Below are 26266 nucleotides of genomic sequence, written 5' to 3'. Positions count from 1 at the left end.
ATATATTTGTGAGGGATATCTGTGGTTGCTCGGGTTGTGAAATGTAAACATGGCAATGGCTGCGTAATGAGGTCTAAAACCAAACGACGTAAAATATGTATACACATGTATTGGATTGAGATTCTAAGCTTCGACTGCAGCAGTAGTTTCATTCGGGCAAAAGAATGGAGACGCAATTCTTTTCACAAGATCGAAAAAATTGATACTGCGCAGCTCTTCAAGGAGTGTTAAAGTAGAACGAGGCCAGGTGATAGACTGCGCTTACGTTTTCTGCCTGATTGGATTCTCCTTCATTTCTTGTGCTGCTTCAGCCATGTCTGCTCATCACCTAGTGCACCTAAGAATTCCCTGAAAAGCAGTGATGGCCTATTCACGCTCGAGCTTCAGTGTCGAAACAGGTATGTGTAGTCGGTATACCTCTATTTCACTGATTACAGGTAATCACTTGTGTCATTCAATGCCGAAATAATAAGCTTCCTCATAGAAACTGCAAGTCTGTTTGCAACAGGCCCGTAACCAGGATTTTTTTTTTTTTTTTTTGGGGGGGGGGGGGTACCTGCTGAAGGCCTTGACTATTTCAGAAAAAAACAACTATTGTCATATGCTTATTCTTCGTAAAAAACACCCCCTCCACCAGAACTCCGGGGGGGGGGGGAGCTCGGACCTCCTAGAACCCCCCCCCCCCCCCCCGAAAAAAATTTCTGGCTACGTCTCTGGATTCCACCTACAATTGTAATTGTTGCACAATTAAATAATACAATTGTGATCGGGATAGCCGATCAGATCCAGCGACTGCAAGTTTACCGTGGAACGAGCAATATGAAATGCAAAAAGTACATGTACGCTCTCAAGTAACTCGAGCGAAGAGCAAGAGACAGTTGTTGGCCCGTGCGATTCGGACACTCGAGCAAAACGCAGCACGCTAGCAGACGACTCTCGCTCTCCTCGCGCAACCCGCGACTGCAGCGCTGCGGCGGCTTGTGCGGCGAGTCGACTGACCGCGCGCGTGGCGAGGTGAGACGGCAGCTGGAAAAGTACCAGGCACGAAGTACTCAGAATGGCCTCGTACGACCTTTTTATACTTAACAGCCTTTTTCCCCGAAGTACCTTACAGCCAGGTGGAGGCAGAACCAGCAGAACTTCGAGGAGCCAAAATCTCGGCATGAATGACATCTCTGACTGAGGATTTCTAGACTTGTTTATTGTTTCGCGCGTGCGCAGAAGAGATATGAGCATATGAGTTAGCGCGCGAATGTCGCTACATAAACGCATGTGCGTGCCTGTCAAACATCTTGGACACACGACCGGCGCATGGCGTCGTTGGCAGGCTGACGAACATGGGAGGCTCGTACGATCTTCATAACATCGTTCGCAACCTGCGCTCCCACAAGAACACGGAACGCAAAGTACGTGTGTGCGAAAAGGATTGTTGTGCCTTCGTGGCAGTAGGCCCTGCTCCATTACTTTGCCATTAAGCTTCCGTCTTTTGTACGGATGTGTGCGTTCACGGGCAGGGCTTGCTTTGCTCAACTGCGTTTTTTTTTTTTGCCTTGATGAGGGATGCGTCACGCATGCTCACCATAATGTTTTGATATTATTAGTTAAGGCAGGCATATTTAGCTTGTGGCCGGCCAAACAGCCCGTTGCATTATAATGACGTCAACATGTGAATTCTCATTGTAGTTTCTGGCGTGTTTAGTCTTTTGCGAAAGGGGAAAAAAAGACGGATTCCTAAAGCAGTTGCTGTATTTTTCGATGGTGAACAGTCCGTAGAGCGTGTACTTGCTGATCTGTAGCATGTCATGATGTTATATCGCGGCAACGAAGAGAGGACGAGTGCCGGCATCTACATGCGCAGTAGGAAAAGAAAGAAGGGCATAAGAAGCTGAAAAATCTCAAGAAAGACACGGAACATGAGTGCCTTATCCAAGTACAACATTCATAACCAGGGTCACTGCACAACATTTTAGGCGTGCGGATCTGTGTTGTATTATGCTTCTGGCTCTCACCCCTCGAGTGCCGGCAACCAATTTGAAAACTGAATAAAACATCCTTTCACTGCACATTTGGGCAGGAGATCCTTTTACAGACTTGAAATCGATAACATGGTGAAGCAAATTAACAAGCAATTGTGTATTAAAACACGAAATAACAAGAAGCATGTACATTAATTTTTTTGAGCAGTACTTTCCCAGCTACCGTCATTCACTTCTATCGCGACATGTCGATGCATGTCTGGGCTTTAAATATTTGCTTTTAAATGTTTGAACATGTGAACATTCAAGGTTTTTGAAGAGTGGCAATGGCAGATTGTAACCATGCTTTTTTATGATAGATCTCAAAACGTAAAACTAGTTCAAGTCCCTAACCACACTCATTGCAACAGTGCCATGTTTCTTGCAGAGTTTATTTTCACCAGACAACACACTGCCTGTTGGACGTTCTTTGCTTGCCCTTAGCCGGGTACAGTCCACAAAGCACCGTGCCATTGCACGAGTGAGTCTCCATGCCTGTGGGGGCAGCTCCTACCAAGAAACACAAAATCACTATAAAACGTTTTATAGAGGTTTCGTGGGCTGCCTTATCTCAATGGGTCCTTCAGCCATTTCAAGGGTCCATTGAATTCGCCTGCAGCACCTGAACCAGTTCATGAGGTGTGGCATGTTGCTATTTGTTCCAGTGGTGCAGTAATGGTGGCCTCTGAACCACGCCATGCTTTTCCAGAGGTGCTGCACTCGTTTGTGATTTTCCTGCACCCTCTCTGCTAACGGTGCTGGCTTCTTCCTCTTGGTCTCTCTGGACTTGAAGGACATGTGAGGGAATTAAATTTGTTGCATCTCCAACCCATAGTGCATATATTCACATTTATGGCGGGTCTGTTCGAACTAGACAAACACAAGATAACACGAACACACTGTTTATTGCTGCAAGAGCGGTCGAAAACTGGAGGGATGGTCCGCTCCGAACAGAATCAAAGTTTCAATCTCGTCATGTGCACTGGAAAGTCCGGTGACAAAGTTGCTTGCAGGTCCGTGAAGGTAACCCCCAAGAAGATGCCACACGAGACACTCCTTGTTCGTTGGGCTCCTTATCGGTTTCATTGTTCTGCCAGGAAGGGAACTTGTCTCCCTCTCGGAGAGACCCTTTCACTCGAGCAGCAAAATGAGGGGTGGCGCACAATGCCAAGTGGTGGGATAGAAGGGGTGACTGGGAAAGGGGCAGGGTGCCCCTCCCCACGTTTGTTCCCGCTGCCAGTCTGCATACATGCTCTCCACACATGACGTGTATTTGGGAGCCTACGAGATCTTTCCTCAAAGGGGGTTTGCAGTAACACACTGAGAGTTATCTCACAAATCGTACCTTACGTGTAAGGGTTGGCCATGCCTTGTCTTGGTCATTCTCCCAGGAAACTCGTGTTCCACAAGGCAGTGTGCCTAGCTGTACACTCTTTGTGGTGGAAATGGAGTCCATGCACACCTATATTCCACATGGTATCTTTTAATCTGTGCACGTAAATAATGTACCAATTTGCTTTAAATTCTGCAACCTTGCCTTATGCAAACACTACGTCCAGGCAAGGAGCTACTATCTGTCCAACACTATTCACTGCATGTTAACAGGAGTATCTTCAGAGCCTTGGGTAGGGAATAGTTAGGGATAGGAGTTAATGGAGAGTAACTTAGTTACTTAGCGAGCTATAGAAAGGAAAATGGTAAGTGTAACTTTAAGGGACAAGAAGAGAGCAGAGTTAGTCAGGGAACAAATGCATGTTGAGGACGTCTTAGTCTAAACAAAGAAAAAGAAATGGGTATGGGCATGTGAGAAGGCAAGACAACCACTGGTCGTTAAGAGTAACAGACTGGATGTATTCCAAGGGAAACAAGAGCATGAAGGGGAGGCAGAAAGTTAGGTGGGCAGATGAGATTCAGAAGTTTGCGGGGAATAATGTGGCCTAGAGGAAGCACAGGACTGGGTGAAACAAGACAGGCCTTTGCCCTGCAGTGGGCATAGTCATGCTGCTGCTGATGGTGATGTGTCCAGCTTGGTCTTAATAATGTAGCTAGGCAGGCCATACAAATGCTTTTAGGGTCAGCCCGCAGAGAAGTACACAAGTTCTTTTCATAAATAAAAGAGGCACGATACAAGACCCCACTGTAGAAATTTCTGAAACCCCAGTGTCAGTAATCAGAGAACACAAATTTCTCAGCATTGTCTTTGACTCTGAACTGACCCTGCATATACAATACCTAAATGCCAGGTGTCTGAAGGCAATAAATTTATTGGAAATCCTCTCAAGGCTCAGTGTATGTCTTGTACCTGGCCACATAGTAAACAAACAGAAAGAAAAAAATGGTGCCAAACTCGCACGTGTGAAGGGGACATCAAAGAATAAAGAAAGGGGATCTGTTATGCCACCCCGGAACCCATAGAAACTGACAGTGACAACAGTGCGTGAGATTTGGCACCCAAGTGGGGCCAAATGTGGGCTGCAGTCTATTGTGAAAAATTATGAAAGCCAGTTATATTTGCCAACTCTAAGCATTTTGAATGCCTTAGTGTCACTGCAGGAACATAAAAATGTTATAATTAACAACCTCTATCGTCTTTAAAGCAACTTTTATGCATTGGAACAAAAAGTCATAAGCTGGGTAGAGGCATTGAGGATAATCTGCTTGTTGATAATATTGCAACACCTGAAACAACAAAACCAAGCAACTCCACCATAGCTATCTCTCCCACAAATTGAAGCCTTTTCTGTGGAGGAAATTAAGGGGCTATTGGCAAAGTATGTGGGACAGTCAAAATCTCAATAAACTCCATGGTATTCAGTTGTACCTAGGACGTTGGCCACCTATAACAAAAATGCAACATATGGAGGTAATCTGCAACCTTTTAATGGGTCACACGTATGGCTCACACTCCTACCCCTTCATTTGTGATCAGCCTCCTTTCTGTGATAATTGTGGCAACATGCTGATGGTCTTGCTCCAGTGTTGGGATCTAAAAGGCCAAAGAGAAAGAACGCCGTGCAGAGTCTCCTCTGGGAGTTGTCTGAGAAATGTGTAACCGTTGTGTTGAAGCGGTGTGCCCTGTTGAACACACAGACTTGAAGTGATGTGTTCTACATCCGTAGAGCACACCACTTCAAGTCTGTGAGTTTGAGGGCACAAGTCATCATAATATTGCATCTGGAGATTACGAGGCAGTTTGATATATTGGTAATTCAGTATCGGAGAATTACGGAACAGGTAATATGCTGCACTGCATGGCTCTTTATTCTTACTCCTATTTGTATGCTTCACTGCTAAATACATACTTTGCATTAAAGCATATAAAAGGAATTCTCTTTTCTAGAGTGCAAATAAGACCCTTGCTTTATATTTCAACACAAACACCTTGCTCATTTGTCCTCCACTGCATGTAACTCACTTCTGATTCAATGCCTTGTTTGGTAGCATATGCAAAGCAATGCTGCTTTGTCACAGTAATGTTTCCAGTGACGAGAAGTGATTGCCTTGTTGTTTGGTGAAACAGTGACGCAATCACTTTTGTACTGAAGCTCACTCGCAGAGGTGCAGTGTGCATGTTGATAGTGGCAGCGAAGATTTTCGATACATGCGTAGTAGGGCACTATATGTTTGCATGGTATTAATGAGAACTAATATTAATGAGAACTAACAGACAATAATGCCAAGGAAAGTATAGGAGATGTTATTTGTAATAATTGGAATATAAATGTGAAGAAAGTAAAGTAGACGAAAAGATAACTTGCCGCCGGCAGGGACCGAACCTGCGACCTTCGAATAACGCGTCCGATGCTCTACCACTGAGCTACGGCGGCGGTCATCCCCCATCCACTTTATAGGGTATATATGTGCATTTAAACCTAGGAGTGTTAGTCAGCGCCGATCGCAGCCATGGTTGCGAGGGTGTTCCATCTTTCAGTGCAGGGAAGAAAAGGTGTTGAAAATATAGAGTCCAGGTCATGACAAGATGTCTGTGGTTCAGTTTTATTTTATGACAGTGTAGTTTGGCCACAGTTTTAATTTGTGCTACTGTTTGTTGTGTTTCCTGTATTACTGCACAGTCATTTGCTGATCAAGTTGTGCATTTCCTTTCAGAGGGCATTTTCTTCATTGAGGAGTGCATTGAAGGACCAGAGCACCCTTGCCTCCCTGGACAAGAACACACTCGACAAAGTCAGCCTATCCTGGGACTTGGTTGCCACCAGCATTGCCAAAATTATTGAACAGGTATGTTGGCTCTGTTACCTGCCTGACAGTTTTTTGGGGGGGAATCGTGTGGTGCATTTGGTCTGTAGGGTCGACTGGCTTTCCACACCTTCCAATGAGAGCTCCCTGGGCGCCACCATATTTCCCTGTTGTAGGTATTGCCCTGTTGCAGTATTTACAACAGGACAATTTGATGGTTTCCATACAACAGGGCAATATGGTGACATTGCCCTGTTGCACTGCAGAGGCTGGCCTTTGTGCTACCATACAGCAAACAAAAGAGGAGGTGCTCTTTCTGCCTGATGGAAAAGTCTGTAAAATGTTTTAAGAGTGACAGAAAGTACAGCTAGTTGAATAAAATTTGTTGCTGGGCTAGTTGGTTCATACTTATAAATACTGGATAGTGCAACTTTAACACAAGACAGGGAAGGAGCAGTAGCCCTTGTCTTGTGTGTCAGTGTTCCTTCTTTGTTTTGTTTTAAAGCTGCGCTATCCAGTATTCATACAGCTACTAGTTGCTAGGGGTTCATTGCAATAGACAGTAAAGTATGCAAGCACTGAAAGAAAAGAGAACCAGCCAACAAAAACACCAAATATCAACTGAAAGGTTGCACTGTGGTGGAGAAGAAGGTAGACACAAAAGTTACCTATGCATGCTCAGTAATGGCACTGCCACCCATCAGTCAGGCATATGCTTGGGTCTGCGCGAGAGAACGGTAAGCATTTCATTTCTTCTCGATGCAAGGTAATCGAAGGATGGCTCACGGATGCACTTCCACTGATATCGGTAGGCCAAGCTCCAACCATAAGATGACCTGTTTTGCTCTAGTGCCTGTATAGAACTGCGCATTTATGAAATTTTGGTGCACATTTGCCATTCTGACAGTGCAACAAAGGATTAGGTGCTGATGCTCTGGCTGACTGCATTTCATGCTAAATAAATCTGATTAATGCAGTGGCCTGCGATTACCCTGCATAAAGAAAGCGAATGCTTAAAGGGGCCCTGCAACACTTTTTGAGCATGGTCAGAAAACGCTGCTGACCAGTAGTCAAGGCTCCCAAGAAAACGCGAGCCAAACATTATAGCGCGGCATGCGGCTTAGAATTTACATTTAATTCTTAAAGTCAGCTAGAAATCGGTCTCTCTTCTTTCTACAAATGATGCCATATAGTACCCCAAATTACTGCGCCATGTATCCTCGTCCATGGCAGTTGGCTGATTTGAGCATCGTGAGCTGCATAGTTACTGTGGCCGCCGTAGGATGCCGCCTCGTGCCCGCGCATGCGCTCGCAATCACACTGAATGTAAGCCGCGCGTTGGAATAAAAAAAGAGAAAAGTCCTGACGAAGGGACACATCTTTTCAGCACGCTCACTGGTACGAAATGAGAGAAAAAGCTTTTGAAGCGTGCGATCAATCCCTGTAACTCCGCTCGTACATGATGGATTCTAAAAGTTTTTGCGGCATGTGAATCGTGAAGCTTCATACACTAATAGTGAGTATGTTCCATTTTAACTCAGAAAGGTGTTGCAGGGCCCCTTTGAACAGTCATCTCTTGCGTACACTTGCACGGGTGGCCGAATGGTGGGTGGCACTGCTATTCCTCAGCTTGCACGGATAAATATTGTGTGACTGACCATTTACTTATCTGCCAACCAGAGAACCAGATTTCAATGCAGTTTTTTCCTACTGATGCAGCTGGTGAGAGTGAGCGCAGTGGTGGCTCGTGCCGTTTCCAGATGGTTAAGGGGGTTCACATGTCGTGGCACATTTTACACGTTCGGGCAACATGTCCATGTTGTGACAATGCTAGCAGATGATTCTTTGATCCAAATTGGTGGCTGTTGGTGTGTCTCGAGAGCTAGGTTGTCTCTGTTCATCTCTTCGCTGGCCAAAGGGGTGCAGTGATCTTGGATTTTCCCTCAAGCACAGGGCAGCGGGATTTGGTTCTTGGTCATGCAGGACACACGAACACGCTCGGTCGTACGTGTGCCAATGGAGGGTTAGGTAAAAAAGGTTTTGCGCATCTCGTCGCTCTCTTGTAGCTAAGGCAGCCTCGCATCTTAGAGCACTGCATGGGCCAGATTTTACGGCCCGGGCCCGGCCCGGGCCCGCTTTATGAAGCCCGAGCCCAGCCCGGGCCAGTGGTTCTAAGCGCGGGCCCGGCCCGGGCCCGGGCATACATGACCGAACCCAGCCCGAGCCCGGCCCAGGCCCGGGCGTACTTGATCGTACCCAGCCCGAGCCCGGGCCCGGCCCGGGCCCGGGCGGTCTTTACTAAACTAATCCAGGGTGCGCTTGTTCATGACCAGGACCGACCCAGGCCCGCTAGAGGATATTAGTTGTTGATGATGATTATTAATGATGCCGTGCGCTTTGTAGCAGGCGATCGGACGAAAAATCCGGTGTGTACATGCATCGAAATGTTGCATTGCCCACGGTGGTAGCTCAGCGGTTAAGCTGTTTCGCTGTTAAGTCCTGGACGTGGGTGCGATTCCCGCGGACACGGCGGCCGCAATCTGGTGGGGGCAAAATGCAAGAACACCCGTGTATATGCTTATCTTTAGGTGCCCGTTAGAGAACTCGAGGTGGTCGAAATCGATCCGGTGCCACTACGGCGTGCCTCGTAATCATATCGTGGTTTTGGCACGTAATACCAAGGAATATAAATGAAATGTAGCGTATGTCTCAACCTCGAATAAAAGACCGAAATCTTTATGCCTCCCATGGGAACAACCGTGATCTGGCCCATTGTTAGTGCTGTTAATATATATATATATATACGTGTCACTTCAGCTTGGCACAGTATACCTTAGACCATGGAATGCATAACAATCGCGTGTGCTCGAAGGCCCGACTTACGCCTTTTAATGAGCGGGTCCGAGTCCGGCCCGGCCCGCGGCTTCAAGCCCGGGCCCAGCCCGGGCCCGCCAGAACACGCTTTGGACGGCCCGGCCCGCGGGCCGGGCCGGGCTAGGGCTTTAGGGCCGGCCCGGGCCCGTGCAGTGCTCTATCGCATCTTGGGAAGTTACAGGGTGATTCACGACCACGCACAGCGACTACAGTCACTACAAGACCATGCACAGCGAGGTTCGAGAGAGAATTGGCCTCCGTTGTGAAGAAACATACAAAATGAGTTGAGCTACAATGTGATGTGCATCAGAGGCCAGCTTGATGCATTGCTGGTAAAGTCCTCTTAACGGAGACCATATGTCGCATTTTAAAGCCGAGAAAGCGCAGGTAAAACACAACTGTTTTTTGAAGCTGTCACGTGTTCTGCCCTCGGAGCTGAATCACTTGCTGTCTGTTCAATTCAGTGTATATGCAATATTGAAAGCCATCGCACACATTGCAAAAACGAATGAACATTGGTCTAAAATCTCATGAAAGGAAGGTGACAGTCTGAGCCGAGCACCTCTCTTCATGGTGCCCACGGGTTCTGTTTTGTGATATCAAGCCTGCATATGCCAAAAGAATTGCGCAATACTTTGTACGGCATTGCAAATTTTGACAATTGCGATGCATTGGTTCAACAGAAGTCTTGTTACTTGGCTTTGTCACATAACCCCACATGATTTTATAGAGCTGGTAGCATTTGCAGCAGGTAACTGCATGCAGCTCAAGAAAAGAAAAACCTGGTCGGCTATTTAAATCTGTTGCAGCAGTGCACTTGCCAAAAGCACCTGTTAGTTCCAATTGCTTTCGTTGGTAATTTATTCTTTTCTTCAGAGCCAGGCATAGCTCCTTACGAGTTAACAATTGAGGATAGTGAGCTCTGTGATATCTGGAAACAAGCGGCGACATATTTTTGCCCTGATTGGGATCACTTGCAAGATACCAGCTCACTTGCAATATGAGTGAGAGGTTGTTGCGCTTAGTACTATAGACTGCTTCTGTGGCTACACATCTGTGTCACATGATGCACGGTGGCAACAAAAACACCGAATATGGTGCTGAAGCACGGCATGGGCAGCATAGAATACAGAACAATGCCATTTGTAGAGTGCACAGTACGATGCACTAAGTTGCTCACATGTGTGCTTTCTGTCTGCTTCACTCCAGAGGTGAGCATTGTTTCCCGCTTGCCTTCCAACTGCCGCATGATAAGATGCTGTTTCGCTTCGATGGCAGCTATGTTGTGTGGCATGCAATTGCAAAAATGCATTTGCAAAAACTGTGCAACTTGACCCTTTTGCCAGTGACACCGGCAGAATTTTAGTTGATTGCCTGCGTCTTTACGACAGCAGGTAGACTCAGTTATACTGAAATCACTGATAAGCATGCTTTATTATATTTATATTAAAAAAAGAAGGTTAAATTAAGGAGGTGGTCTCTACTGTGGAGGAGTGCTACCTGCCATAACAATGAACGAAGGAAGGGCAATCTTAAACGCTCGTTTTTCTTTGCTAGACACAACATTAAAATAATTAGAACTAACAGACAAGAAAGCCAAGAAAAGTATAAGAGATGTTATGCGTTTAAAATGCACATATATACCCCATAAAGTGGACGGGGGGATGACCGCCGCTGTAGCTCGGTTGGTAGAGTATCAGACGCGTTATTCAAAGGTCGAAGGTTTGGTCTGTGCCAGTGGCAAGTTATCTTTTCGTCCACTTTACTTTCTCTTCACACTTGCACCATAATTACTACAAAATAAGATCCCCTATACTTTCCTTGGCTTTCTTGTCTGTTACTTCTAATTAATGTTGTGTCTGCCATAACGGTCAATGAGATAAGAGCAGTGGGAAGTCATTAGTTTTTTTTTGTCTATCCGTTTACGAATTCTACAGGAGCTTGACAAATCTGCTGGAAATGGCAAAGTTGGACCCGATGTGCTTGCTGCTGTCGAGCTGCTGAGAAGAGTGGTTCAGCTGGCCAACAGAAGTGAGTGCTCTTCATTGAGGCTGTTAGAACAAGCCTTGATATGTATTCATACATCATGCTGTATTCGCTTTCACATGAAAATGGGTTGAAAAGTAGTGTTACAGTTGTATATGAAAAAAAAAAAATCTTGTTTGTAGTATTGTCTGCTATCAAAGTCAGTGCCATTGTCACCGCACTAAATTGATTATCAGTGATGCTTAATGTGTGCAGATGAAACTGGGTCTTTGGGACATTTACAAACCAGACATGCAGTGAATGCAGAATACGAGCAAAATGCAAGACCATATAGCTATTTTAATAATAAAACTATAAATTGGTTAATAATGGTTTATATGTAAGCCAAGCGAAAACATTCTGCCAATGTGTACAGCAAACACTTTCACGAAAAATTTGCCAATGTACATGGGCACAGAAGTGAGTTGCAAAAATCTAAATATGAAAACAAACTGGCATAAAGGAGCATATAGCACGTGTACAGTAAAACTCTCCTGAAGTTATAAAAAACATAAATTATTTTGAGAAAAGCCTTATGTCCTGTACTTTACCTGTTCCTTATGTCCTGTACTTTTTCGTTTGTGTCTGTGTTCACTAAGTGCACTTGTGAAGATGAATCGACGCCAACTAGCCCACCTTATACCTCTCCTCAGAGTATGAAAGCAGAATAGAAGCCTATCCAATTTAGTGCCAGGAACATTCTCAGTCTCTTTCAAGTGCTGCGTACACATTGATATCAGCAGTGTTACTGAAAACAAGTCCAGACAGTCCTAATCCAAGACTAGAGGAGCTTATAGCATGTCGAATATGTGCGCAATAAGGTGGGACTACTAATTTCCGGAGTGTAATGATTCCACGAGAACTCTGAGTGGGTGCGGCTGTCACGCCTATTGTAGACATCTTTCGTAGAATTGAAGTCAGGTGGTAGCACACGTAGCCAAGGTCAGACAGAGATCAACTAGATAGACCAGTGAAGGGTGTCCTGGTAGGGACCAGGCTTTATAGAACACAGCAAAGGAAACTTTAATGTATGATTACGTGGCTCTCTTTGAGGAGATACATAGGAAAGACTGGTGAGCTTCCAGGTTTGAGCGACAAATACGAGTGCCGTGTTGGTGAGGCTTGCTGTCTAAATATCATCTGGGCAAGGCAGTTTCTCAGCTGGCAAGGAGTTTGGCATGCGGCTAACGTGCCATATTCTTCACCTTCTCGTGCACAGACGCACAGTGCCTGCTTTGGGCCATTCATCATTCATTCTTGTAGAGGATGTGATAGATATAGGATTAGAGCAGGATATGTGCTGTATGCAAACACTGCACTTGTTCAGGCACCTTTGTTCCTGCCTATGCATGGTGGGCCTTTTGCTGACTTTCGCTGACTGATGTAGATCGTTGAACGTGGTTTTTGGAATGGATGCGCAAAGCCGAACCATAGCAATGTGCATTTCCACCTGATTGTTGTGCTTGCATGAAGTGAGTATCTCATTAGCGGTCGTATTACTGAAACGCTGTGAGCTTGCCCACACACTTGGTTTGGGCGCAGTGTTGGGACTGATTGCGCTGCTCAATAGCACTGATTATCTTGCATCATCATTTATAATATGCTGCAACCATTGTAATGAGTCACTGACAGCATCCCGAATGAGAGAAACTTCCAGCTCATTGCTGCAGTGCGAGGCCCCATCAGAGTGGCGGCGAGAAAGTGCGCATGAGCAGCGATAGAATGGTAGAAGCAGGAAATATTGGGCCTCGAGTAGTGGACTTGGTGCCATTGCGATCTCTCACTGCTGCCATCAAAAAAGAAAATACTGCTTAGGACGAAGTAATCCTGCTTATCATTGCTAAAACCCGAGACAAAGAGCAAACAAACAAAACATGATTTTCGATGGAACTAAGATTTGAAAATGAAAGTAACTCGTTACACCACAAGTTCTGTGAAATTGAGGTTTGGCTGTTATATTGATGTAAATGAAATCTTACATGTCATATGAAGTCCAAAAAAACGGCAGGAAGTGGAAGGTGGAAGCTTGCGATGAAAAAGTCCGTAAACAGGGAGTGGGTGCTCGAGCCTTCTTTTTTTGTGTTTCGACAAGTGGACTTGTCTTCTTCAAGGCTAGAACTGATTTCCTTAGCTCTCGTGTCTATGTGCTTCGTGCCCTCTCCACCACAAGGGAGAAGGGGAGGGCAACTGCCAGAGTGGGGGTGGGGGAGGGAGGCCACCTTGACGGACTGGGTGAGTCATAAGGAAGGCGAAAAAAAAGAAAAAAAGAAAAGGAACGAAAAACGGGGGGGGGGGGGGGGAGGTATACGTTTCGCTGAGTGATTGTCAGTGGAAGCATGTGGCATTTCAACAATAGTAGGTTCAAAATTCCTAGAAGGGCTTACCTGTCATTGGTTTTCGTCGTGTATGTACCATACCAAATGGATTCAAGAGCACCCACCCCCTGTTTATGGATTTTTTCATGTCATATGAAGTGTTATTCATAATAAAACAAGATTCATGGGAACCATCGTTAAAAGCGCAACACCATACAACACAAGAGAATACCAGACGAGCACAGGCGCAAGACGAGCACAACATTGCGCCTGTGCTCGTCTGGTCTTCTCCTGTGTTGTATGGTGTCGCGCTTTTAACGATGGTTCCCATGTCTAGACGCCAACTAGCCCAACAGTCAATTCTCTAAAAGAAGATTCATTGAAAGGAAAGTTTTGTACAATTCTAAAAGGTGCTAAAACGAAAGAAAAGGTGAAACTAAAATGAAAGAAAAGACCAATGAAACCTGGGTACAGTAAAGGCACATGCAAATGCATGCTTGTATCGGCAGTTTAGAAAAATCCTTTACTATTGTATGAGACCCATAAAAAAGTGGATAAAAACAGAGCCATTATAGATGATGAGCCATTAAGTATGATTTCCACAGCAGTTGGCATACCTTGATTGACACGCGTGACTGTTGCCCTCTGAACGTGTCTTGCAGCGATGTGGACTGCAGCAGCTAAATGTCCAGATCAAAATTTTTTAGAGGATGGTATTTGGCCACTCTGTTCTGTTGTCCACTGTAGCAGCCTGATTGCAGGCAGATGTTTGAGAGTGTGTGCGATTCCTAACGCTATAGGGGTTCTTCAATAAATATGATTGCAGCAGAGCTGAGCGTGCGAACGTCTACCTCCTTTGGATGGCTCCGCGCGCTATTGGAGTGGCAGTCACTCTCGCTAGCACTACGCAGCAGCCCTAACAGTGACCCCCTATCCCGTAGTTCGCGTGGAGTCGCAACTGTGGCGGGATTCAGGCCAGTGGGGACAGAGACAAGTCTTTCAAATCCTCAGATACATATCTTCCAATAGCAACAAATACAGTAGCTAATTGACATAAGAACACCTCAGCAGCGGAGCGTTTCGCACTACTGGGACAAACAACAATTAACAAACAGCAATCTCATGTCGAGGGAGTGATAACTGCTCAGATCAACTCGCGCGGCTTTTGCACTCCTTTTCGGGGCAGTAGTTCGCACTCCATGGTTGGAGCGTCGCAGTGGTTGATGGCGGCGGCGGTGCTTCCGGCTTGGTCGAGATGCGGCCAGTCACACCTACCCAGAGGCCTCCAGAAAGCGGTGCGCATTCTTGGGCTGACAGGAGGAATCTCCCCACAAAATAGGGAGGAGAGAATGGGGCGCCTCTGCTGCAGAATGAGCGCAGGGCGCGAAGGGCAGCGGGGGTGGCAAAATGCCCCCTCCAACACCCCTCTCGCTGCTGCACGTGTAAACATATCATGAGCCGAGGCATCGCATTCGACTCCACAATGCCTGCACATTTAATGGGACATTTGTTCCTTCTGGTCAGCAGTAGAATGTATCAAAACAATACTGCCACTTTTAAAACAGATAACGACATCTTGCAGAAAGAGCAGCGGCTGCCCGGTGGGTTTCCTTCCGCTGTGCACTACATCTCATGACTGCAGAACAGTGTTTCCTTAATGAAAAGGTTACTTCAGCAAAAGCAACCTTCTATGATGGGGATCACGTTGCTTGCTGTTGGGAGGTTGTCAACCCAGACCCCTTTAGAGCACTACATCACTGCAGGGTTTATTCATAGGCCTCTAATGAGTTGCTAACACAAGACCTTTGCTCCCACAACCTCTCGTTCTCGTTCTTGTGCTTGGTGGACCACTACCTGTTATCCTTTACTACAGTGGGCGTGCATACTTAATCAGTGTTGCTGTGAGCCTATGCCCACAAGCCATAACTGTCACACTGTGTTGCATCCGGGGTTAAAAAATTCCATGTTTTTTGGTAGTCTCACTTGAAGCCTTCTCTGTGCCTTCTTAAGGATCCAAAGAACCCTGCCAAACGCCCTTTGTGGGTTTCGGAGCGTAAGAGCCCCGTGTCCTTTCCTAACTGTTGCTTGTAGGGCAAGCCTGACAACCCATTTCCACAGTATGGACTTGTGGCTATTGAACTCTTGTCATATCAATTTCTGGGGTTATACGTGTCAAAACCAGAATATGATTATCTTTTCGCAAGCTACATTGTGCTTTGTGACAGCTTTGATAGTGTTATCGATGTGCTGTACCCTGAAGAATGGAATGGCGAAGCAAGTGGACTGGGCACACAGTCCTCTATTGTGACTGAAATGGAGGTGCATGAGTTCTTCACGACATTGAAGGGGCTTTCCATTCTTCTGGAAGCATATTTGTCTGGGAAAGATTTTTTAACATGCAAGAAGAAAAATCAAACCTTGTGGTGAAAACGATTGTGGGCATGATTTTTCACCAAAATGCTGTAAGCTCTTGACAATTCAAACCTGCAGGAATCCCAGAATTCTGGTTCAATTATCATAAGTTGTGATGAATGTGACTTGGGGCAACATACCATTCCTGTGCTGTAATGTTTATTGTTTTTCATGGCTGCAGCAATGTCATAGACAGCTCTTTCTAAATGATGGCCAGTAAAATCTTTAGATGTCTCTGATCATACTGGTATCTGTTACTATACGGTGCATGCATGTATGTGTAATTAAAGGACCAAATGTACTGTACTCGTGAAAGCTGGTAGCCCCTTGCCAATCTTAGCATGCTTTCCTGCATTATACTGGTGTACTGCATCGAAAGTACGCAATAAACCAAGTAATTTCTGCACACGATAAACCAAGTAACTTTGTAGGGAAGCAGTCAGCGTTATTTGCTACTATTAGTCACATTAAAGTGCAAATGTTCAACTAGAAGTGTCAAAGGCAGCAGATATTTTCAGGCAAGGACAAAAAGAAAGTATGAATTAGCTTATTTCATGCAGTGAAGCAGTTTGAATTAACTGGCATTAAAGTACACTGAAAAAATTGCAACCCAACCAAAATGTAAAAATTGTTGGAATCAATTGAAAGTTTGAATTATTGAGACTTTACTGTCTTATTGATTTGAGGGTGCAGCCTAGAAATAAGTGTACCGACCATGGTGGTCTAGTGGTTACGGTGCTCGACTGCTCACCAAAAGATCGCGAGATCGAATTCGGTCTGCAGCGGCCGCATTTTCGATGAAGGTGGAAATGCTTGAGCTCCGTGTACTTAGATTTAGGGGCACATTAAAGAACCCCAGGTGGTCGAAATTTTCAGCTCCCTCCACTATGGCGTCCCTCCTAATCATATCGTGGTTTTGGGATGTTAAACCCCCACAATTGTTATTTTTGTTAGAAATAAGTGTGAAATGGCATGCAGGGAAGTCACTACTGAACCCTCGCAAGATATTGGAGCATGTCCAGTGGTTCCTGACCCAAGGGGCGTACGAGCCTCTGCAAGTGCAGTACACCAGCCTCCTGCGGTTGCTGCTGCAGAGTGACTGGCAGGCCACACTGCCGGCTTCTCAGTACCACAGTGAGTGCAGTGCGATTTGTGTTTTTTCACTACAATTTCTGGAGAACCCATCGTATGGTGAATGCTAAAGCTAATGTGATTATTCTTTAACAGTGTAGCTAGACGTACCACGCATGAGGAGTGTTTGCGACAGGGCTCCTCAGCGGTCATGCTGTGCTGTGTAGCAACTGTGCCAGACAAGATTCTCTGACGTGGGTACGATAGTAATTATCTTGTGCATAGGGTAAACCAAATATTCCGAGGCTTTTCCTTTCTTTTTATCAAAGTGCATAAAAAAGTCACAGCTTCGACGCAAGGGCGAAGCAATGAATGCGATAGCAAGAAACTAATGCTATACGAAGTGAGGCTCGCCAATGGATACTCTCAGTTTGAACAGCGCTCCTGTTGCAAAGGCGGCCAAAGCAGCGAAGGAAACTAGAGTGCTTCAAGTGTCGAGCTGTGACACTTGATAGTTCGCGCTCAACTTCTGTTTGTTCGTTTAGCGGCGTCCCTTGAGCTCGAGTGACTTTCGTACGCTCCGTAATATGAGCGCGGACATCACGGTGAAAGCGTGAAACATTCCTCTTCCCCTCACCACGAGAAAACCGCGCGAGCAGACAGCGGAAGGGCAAGGTTCTCCCTGCGCAAATATAAGAAGCGAGCGAGCTCGCCGACGACTTTTAAGTCTGCCCGTCGCGCTTCTAGCGCCATCTCGCTGGTAATGAAGAAACGCTTATAAGCGCCTAGCGTCTCTGAGTCCGTCCAGCGATAAAGGGTGTGTATGTAACGCTCGCCGTTAGCTACGTGGAGGATCTGCGTTTCGTGGCGTAGTGGTTAGCGCCACTTGCTGCGGAGCAAGAAGGCCCTGGTTCGATTCCGCGCTTCGGAAGCATTTTTCTGAATTATTTTTCTTTGGGGTTTTTATATATATTGTAGCGAAGCGTTGGAAGTCTGTAATGGGTCGCCCTCTCGAGCGCTTTCTAGTGGGTCGTCCCCTTCGGCTCTTCTCTGACAGCACGCTCCTCGCGCTCAGAGTCCGCGCTCTGTCTTGACTGTCGCCGTTGTGCTTCGTCGACTAGTGCCGTCAATAAACGCCTTTATAATATATACATACTTATACATATACGGTGCATGACGGCGGCGGCGGTGACGGCAAAATTCAGCCGAGACTGTCCATATAATTGCTATCGCAATAAAAATTTCATCTGACTTTAGCGGCTGTGAGGCAATGCATGGTCTCAGTACCAAGCAGCATTTCTGAACTATGACAGGGAACCTGGTAGCAGAGAGTATGGCTTGTGTGGCTTTCTGATGTGCGTGTGCTCGATTGTACGGTGATCTGCTACCGAGCGGAAATCAGCACTGCTTGAGTGGATTGTAGCATCTGCTACCAAATGGAGCCAACAGTCCCGTTTATGGGCAGTGCATTATTTACTGAGCTCGTACTGTGCTTTCCCCGTCATACATGCCATGGGAGTATGTGTACAATAAGGTTTTCTTCATACCTGTTCCACATGTAACCGTGCACTTGTGCAGATGCCCCTCTAATGCATTATTCACGGGACTGCAAAAACAAAATGTTGGAGCTGAATCAGACCCCTTTGGAGCGCTTGGATGGTCTTGTGGCAGTCCACATCGCCACACACATTGACATATCTCCTCAACATATTCAGCACAGTGGCAGTTCTGACACTTATGTGTGATAACTTTGACACTTCAAGCATTGCATTGGAAAGGGACTCAGTCTGTCATACAGCAGTTCGTCTCCTCAACAACCCACTTTTTTCTGAAAGGTTATGTTATAAAGGATCTAAGGAGGTCCATTTAAACTTGTTGGAGTGGAGCTTTCGTTGTATCTATTGGCTGGAGAAGTTCTTACAAGTAGAGTTTTGTGCCTTTGAGGACAAGTCTTCATGTAATGCCAAACATATGCTTATTTACTAGCATTGAGGAGTAGCAGCTCGGACGAATTCTGACACACATGCTGCTCGCATCCAGGTGTTCAGAAGGCACGACAAGTGAAAGCTTTGGCTTGTTGTGCTGTAAAAGAAAAGACTCTTTCCGAGAACAAAACAAGCAAAGAATCCAGAGAAGTTATGCAGGACTTCTTAATATTCATTGCCTTCAGGTGCTCTATGAGCAACAGCAGATGCAGGTTGTCTCGTTCAGCGATTAGAGACTTGCAAGTGGCACAAACTTGGTGTCATGCATATGTTTGGTGTGAAGCATTCGTGTGCTTCCTTCAGGGAGGTACAGCTATTCCTTTTGGTAATGTTGATGTGATTGGATGTTAATGCCGCTTTTGTGTCATGCATTTGTGACACTTCATGCCTCGCGATCTGATGCTTGTCCAAAGTGAACTTTGTGCAGCTAAACACATTTCACTAACTGAGAAGGCTTTGAAACAGGGCACAAAGGCAGGACAATAGTTGAAAACAAAATTGGATCTATGTTTTAACGGAGTCACCAATGAGCATTATGCACACAGCAGTGTGAACGTAAGGTAGGGTGCTTGAAAGCTTGCTGCTGTGTACAAGGAAGAGTTTTATACATTAAATAATGTATGTAGTACTTACTTGGACCAGAGTTCAGATGATCCAGATTAACGAGGACAACATTAAAGAAGATTTTACTAAACTCTATGATTGTCACAAATTATTTGCATATTCTTTTAGGAAAAGCATTTGGTAGATCACATAGCAACAGTCACTCAGTTGTGTAATCAGAAAGGTAGAATATGTGACCAAGCTTTCATGTGAAGGTCATGAGCTTGATCAGGGATGTAGCCAGAAATTTTTTTCAATGGTGGTTCGACCCCCTTTATGTATGCTCGGGCATGTGTTTGTATGTGTGCCTGTTACACTTACAAAATGTAAGAAATTTGGGGGGGGGGGGTTGAATCTTCTGAACCACGCCCCTGGCTATGCCACTGCCTTTGATCCTCACATGCTGCTCTGAGTGGGAACTCAGTGCGGCGCTCTGTACTTTTATACACAGGATGTGTGGGGATTTGGGACATGGATGATACTAGTTTGACTGCTCTCATAGCTGGTGCATTGTCTGAACTGCACAGGTCTGGTCAAAGGAGTTTGCCAGCTGCTACGCTCGGACAAGCAGGATGTGGTGGGGCTCAGCAGTGCACTGTACCAGCTAATAATATCTGGTTTTTACCAGGATGACACCTCCCTTGAAATGGTCCTCGAAACACTGTCTGGTTCTTTTGGCAAGATCAGGTACTGCTGAGGCCTTTTTCTTTCTTTTTTGCTTCTTCTTGGCAGTGTTCCTTCTTGAAAACCCTTCAGCTTGGAAAATTAAGGCTCTGAAAATAAGCGTGCTCCACGAAAATTAGTATTTAAGGTGACTTTAAGAGTGCACCATTTCAGCATATTAATCTCAACATTTTCACTGTGCAGCAGTATAACAGAACATGGTTGTCATTAGAGTCACATGTCAACAGTCAGCAATGGCAAATAACTCGTACAATGGGGCACTGCATCAGCACAGAAGAGCTGGTGGGTTGTTGGCTCATGCAGAGACAATTGTTTCTGCTTTTGAGTACTGGGCTTTAAGAGTGTGCCCAGATGAAACCATAGAAAGACGTCACTATTGGAGTACCTTGACTCGCTGATCTTGTGCAGCAAAATATTTTTGAACTCTTTAGTATAGTTCAAGGCTCTCGAACTATGCCTCACCAAGTATCACAGACACTGCATTGGTGTGTTATAGTATTTTATCTTGAAGGCCATTGCTCTTGATGAGGAACTCGCAATAGTATGTAAGGTAGGCGATTTTTTCCTCATGCCTCTCTGTTGTAAAGTGCATGCCAACCATATGGTGGCTGTTTAGGCACAGTGCTCTGTAGACCGTTTCTTCATGCAAACGAAGTGTCAAATGTTTGAAAGTTAGTTTCCTTGTCTAAAAAAAAAGTTACACGCCAATCGCACCACAGAATGGCCTTGATATACTGATCGCAAGGCTAAGCCTGAATGCTTGTGTAGCCCTGCAGCCAGAAGCACTGCCTTTCACACGTGTCGACGCACTTGTCACATATTTTGACTACAAAATCGAAGTACTGTGTTGGCAAGCCAGTGCGTGCTGGAACTGCCCCATGTGAAAACATGCACCGTGAGCCACAAACATTCGAGGAACATGACCCCGTGTGTCTGCTACAAAATTCCATTTAAACAGTTAATACTGTCACCCGTTGGCAACAGTTGTACGCTGTTATGCAGGCAAGTGGCTCTTGGGTTTCAGAATTTCTGATTTGATTGATGTGCACATGTTGCAGGCTGTGTTCGTGAGCATAATTTAAAAGTGCTCAGTGCGTGCCACCACCGTGGGCCCGCAAATCACACAAATTTTAAGGCACACATACAATGAGTTTTAAAGCCACTGCTATGTGGTTCTCCTGCTGCTCCCAGATTCTCAGTGGGTGGATGCAGCAGGCAATGTTTTCGTTAAACCCAAAATGCAATACCAGTTTCCTTCTGCAAATCAATAAATTGCAACTCCAACACCAAAAACAACCACGTGTTTCTGAAATTATTGTTCTAAAAGGGACCTCAGGCTGGTGTTCTTGCAAGGTGCTTTCACAAGGTGTGTGATGAGTCAACGAAGGTGAGAGCCCATACTGTGGATCTGCTCAGGAAGCTTTCGCTTGATAGATTAGCAAATGGTGTTAAGCAAAACAAAGGTCTGTTGATGGAAGCGTTTTTCACTGCAGAAACACACAAGCCTGAGATCCCTTTTAGAACAATAGTTTCAGAGAGGAACACTTGGTTGTTTCTGGTTCAGGGTTGCTTCAGAAACACTTAAATTCTTTGCATGTGAATGATTTCGTTTTCCATTTCTTGTTCTACTTGTGTTGTTGCTTTGTACCAAGGGAATTCTGTGGGTTGTGGTGCTTTTAGTATCGATGTTCAGGATTGGTATTATTCCATGTAACAAGACGCTTTGATGCAGAGCATAAGAGAATGTATTTGTGAAGAAAATGATGAGGTGGCTTTCATGACTAGGTGTGGTGTTTCAGTGGAAAGTTTCTTAGAATGGTTAACCTTTTTGTGGTTTTGCGGGGAGGAAGTGTGGTAACTGACGCCACCAGGGGGCGCTATGTATAATAAAATATAATAAAATAAACGTGTTCAGAGCACATATGGGTTTCGGGCACAGTAGGTGGAAAGAAAACGTGGCTAGGTGTAGCTTACTTGTGGACGGGGAATAACTGCAGAGAAAAGAATCTGGAGATAGTGAAATGCATAAGCACCGATATTAAAGAATTTGGTCATGATGCCGAAATAATCCTTCTAGGGGACATGAACGCTCACATTCATGACCTTGACGGATATTCAGACACCAATGGCAAGTTATTGCTAGATCTCTGCGAGCAACATAGTCTTGAGATAGTTAACGTGGGGCCTAAGTGTGAGGGGCAGATCACGTGGGAAGTCGGAAACCGGCAATCGAGCATTGATTACTGTCTCATGACAGAAGGAATATATGACAAACTTAGAGACATGAGAATAGACGAAGAAGGCATTAGCAGCTTGGGTAGTGATCATAAACGCATAATATTACAAATGGGATATAAAACTGAAAATAAGAACATAGAATCAAAGTTTGGCAGCTCGTATCTAAATGACAAACAAATAACAAATATAGCCGCAAGAGTCGAGGAAAAAGTAGACGAACTACCAGGCAAAGACTGGAAGTATAGTGAGCTGCTACATGTAATCACGAAAGAAATGGAAATAGAGAAGAAAACTATTTGTTGGAAAGGAAAGAAAAAGCCAAAAAGTTGGTGGAACAAAGAAATCCGGGAAGCGATCGAGATGCGACGTCAGGCATCACGGGAGCACAGACAGGCAAAAAAGGAGAAGCGGCCACAGGACGAAGTTAACCAAATATGGGAAATATATTTAGAGCAAAAATCCATTGTGCAGAAATTAGTCGAGGCAAAAATTAAAGGTGAAAGTGAACGCTGGATGACAGAGATTCGCGAAAAGAAGAAGGCCGCGCCTAGGATATTTTGGAGCCACCTAAAAGCGCTGGGTAGGAAGTCTGTCACAATGCAACAACATATGGTAGATGAAGGAGGAAATCAATTCGAAGGATATGGAGCGCTAGGTTACATTCGAAAGATAACAGCCGATTCGTTTAAAAAGGTCCCCCAGGGGATTCCCCCGGTGAGTAAAAGTACGCAAAGGAGTGCAACCGACGAAGATGTAGTACTAGAGAATTTCAATTGGAAAAAGGCCGAAAGAAAAATTCCTAAGCGCACTACTCCGGGCTTAGATGGGGTTCCCGTCAGCCTCATTAACGAACTCGGGCATAACACTAAAGAAGCACTGCTGAAAGCCGTAGAAAAGTGCTTACAGGAGAGGGAAATACCAGACAGTTGGCGAAAAAGTAGAATGAACTTAATCTATAAAGGCAAGGGAGAAAAAGATAACATTCGCTCGTATAGACCCCTAACAATTACATCGGTGCTATACAGGTTGGCGATGCAGGCAGTAAAATTAAAAATAGAAGCGTGGGTAGAACAAAATGATATTTTGGGAGAACTTCAGAATGGATTTCGAATCGACAGGCGGTTAGACGATAATCTGTTTGTTCTTACCCAGTGTATAGAAATATCTAAAATAGAAAACAGGCCCTTATACGTAGCTTATCTAGATATCACCGGGGCGTATGACAACGTTAATCAGGAAATTTTGTGGGATATATTGAAGGAAGTGGGCATAGGTGACGACTGTGTACAGCTTTTGAGGGAAATATACCGAGGAAATACAGTTTGTATAGAATGGGAAGGAATAAGTAGCAAGGACAGCGTTGAAATTAGCAAGGGGCTGAGACAGGGATGCCCTTTGTCCCCGCTGTTATTCATGCTGTACATGGCGAGGATGGAAAAAGCGCTAGAAGGTAGCAACATTATCTTCATTATCTTCATTATCTTGCTGTAATGAATGCCAAATAAAATTGAAAATTGATTGATTGAACATTGGATTTAATTTGTCACACAAACAGGTCGGAGCGATGGTTGAGCAGAAGCTTCCAGGTCTATTTTATGCTGATGATATTGTCTTATTTGCGGACAGTCAAGATGATATACAGCGACTGGCAGATATATGCGGAAGGGAGTGTGAGGCTCTAGGACTAGGATTTAGTGCAACAAAATGTGGATTGATGATATTCAATGATCACGGAGACCATACGGTCCTAATACAGGGCCAAAAAATACCGAGGGTAAGCGAGTACAAGTACCTCGGAGTATGGGTAAATGAGGGGGATAGATATATGGAGGTACAAGAGAAAGCATCGGTACAAGGAAAGCAAAGGGAAAGAGGAATGCTGCAATTATGAAGCACAGAGCTTTATGGGGATACAATAGGTACGAGGTGCTTCGAGGGCTGTGGAAGGGTGTGATGGTCCCGGGGCTTACATTTGGGAACTCAGTAGTGTGCATGAAGTCAGAGGTACAATCAGGAATGGATGTAAATCAAAGGACGGTGGGCCGCCTCGCGTTGGGCGCTCACGGGAAGACGACAAATGAGGCGGTAACGGGTGATATGGGATGGACAGGCTTTGAAGTGAGGGAAGCGCAGAGCAAAATGAGATTCGAAGAGAGGCTGAGGAAAATGAAGAAGAGTAGATGGGCAGAGAAGGTTTTCAGGTATTTGTATAGAAAAAGTGTTGACACGCAGTGGAGAAAAAGAACTAGGAGGCTCACCAGTAAATATACGGCTGGCAGTGCGGGCGATATGACAACAAGGAGCATTAAGCGGAAGGTCAGAGAGGCGGAGAGGACTTATTGGATGACAGCGATGGAAAAGAAGCCGGCTCTGAGTAACGACCGAAAAGGAAAAAACGAAATAAGGAGGGAAAGGTTTTATGATAATTCAAGGGGAAGCGCTTTACTGTTTGAAGCAAGGTCGGGCTGCCTTAGAACGCGTAGTTATAAAGCGAGATTCAGTAACGAAGAAGAACAATGTACATGCTGCGAGGGAACTAAGGAAACGATGGAACATGTACTGATTGAATGTGGCGATATTCACCCAGGTATACGTGTGGGCACGAGTCTACATGAAGCCTTGGGTTTTAGGGACAACAATGGAAAGCTGAACACGCCCGTGATAGAAATAAGTAAGAGACGGTTAGAGTATTGGTGGCAGAAAAGTAGAGATAAAGTACAAAAATAAATAATTGGGGGAAAAAAGGTTATTCTGCCTTAAGAGGCAGAGAGATGGACTGTGAATTTATATTTTTTGTTATAATAACATAGATTTAATCAATGTAGATAAGGCATTAGGACAACATGAAACAAGGAAGTTTTTTTTTTCTTTTTTTATCCTTCGAGCCTGGTGGCAGACATGTCACCGCCCCGTTATAAAGGGGACGCTCATAGCATCCATCCATCCATCCAGCAGAGTACATGACCCATGGGGTCAGGGTGCCACGTGCAAACCACATGCAACTCCATCATATGACCACAGGCACCAGCAGTAGTTTCAATTTATTGCCTCAGTCTTCCTCTGCAGCAGCAGTGAACCTTTGTTAATGGAAGTTTCATTTAAACACACATTGTTATAATGAGGTTAAAAATACATGGTGTTCTATGTACACGAAGTTATAGAAAGTTAAATACTTTTTTTGTATTGTAAATTTCATTACATTGAAGTTTACTATATTGAGGTTTAACTGTATTGAGGTTTGTTATACCAGAACATCTCACCACCAATGGCACACACATAGTGTTATAGTGTTAGCCCATTTTGCAATGCAGGGATACTGGCACAGCCAGCCAAGTGGTTCTGCAACTGTCCATCTTGGTGGAAGTGGGCCGTCGGCTCGGAGGCAGAAGGCATCGACTGCTCTGTGACCTGGGGCAGCCCCTGGTGCGCACCCTGCTGCGCCTTTGCACTTGGAATTCCCCGCAGATCAAGGCAAAGCTTGACAACATTACTACTACAGCTAAACATCATTATCGCGGAGTCGGTGTAATAGACAATTTACTTTGGTTATGTCAAGACATTATCATACTGAAATTCAATGCGATATGCAAAACATGTTCTTCAGTGGGTTTATTTTTGCACGGAAAGTTCGACTAAAATGTTCAAATGGTATGTCGACGCAAAAAACACACGCACAAAAAAGAGAAGGAGAATATTGTACAGTAAAACCTTATTTCACCTCCGTTCTTCCAAACATGCAGTGCCATACTTTCTCCTGGTGGTGAAGTATGGTAAAAGGGTGCGCCGGCTAGCAAACTACCATTAAAATGGGAAGGCATCGTGTGGAATTGCATCTTTTTCAAAACTT

At 45.0% G+C, this 26266-nt stretch overlaps 1 protein-coding gene across 1 annotated transcript in view; it reads left to right on the top strand.

Moving 5' to 3' along the window:
- Positions 1–1096: 1096 nt before the first annotated feature.
- Positions 1097–26266, top strand: part of LOC119397205 (serine-protein kinase ATM-like) — a 273224-nt gene continuing 248054 nt past the window's right edge. The window contains exons 1-6 of the mRNA XM_049416492.1: positions 1097–1406; positions 6123–6254; positions 11024–11117; positions 16817–16972; positions 20025–20184; positions 25731–25890. Coding sequence (XP_049272449.1) covers positions 1338–1406; positions 6123–6254; positions 11024–11117; positions 16817–16972; positions 20025–20184; positions 25731–25890 — 771 coding nt within the window. The 5' untranslated portion in view covers positions 1097–1337. The remainder of the gene's footprint in view (positions 1407–6122; positions 6255–11023; positions 11118–16816; positions 16973–20024; positions 20185–25730; positions 25891–26266) is intronic.

Source organism: Rhipicephalus sanguineus, chromosome 6 (genome assembly GCF_013339695.2).
Source record: "Rhipicephalus sanguineus isolate Rsan-2018 chromosome 6, BIME_Rsan_1.4, whole genome shotgun sequence".
In the NCBI taxonomy this organism is placed as follows: Eukaryota; Metazoa; Arthropoda; class Arachnida; order Ixodida; family Ixodidae; genus Rhipicephalus; species Rhipicephalus sanguineus.
This window is presented reverse-complemented; position numbering and strand designations above follow the sequence as displayed.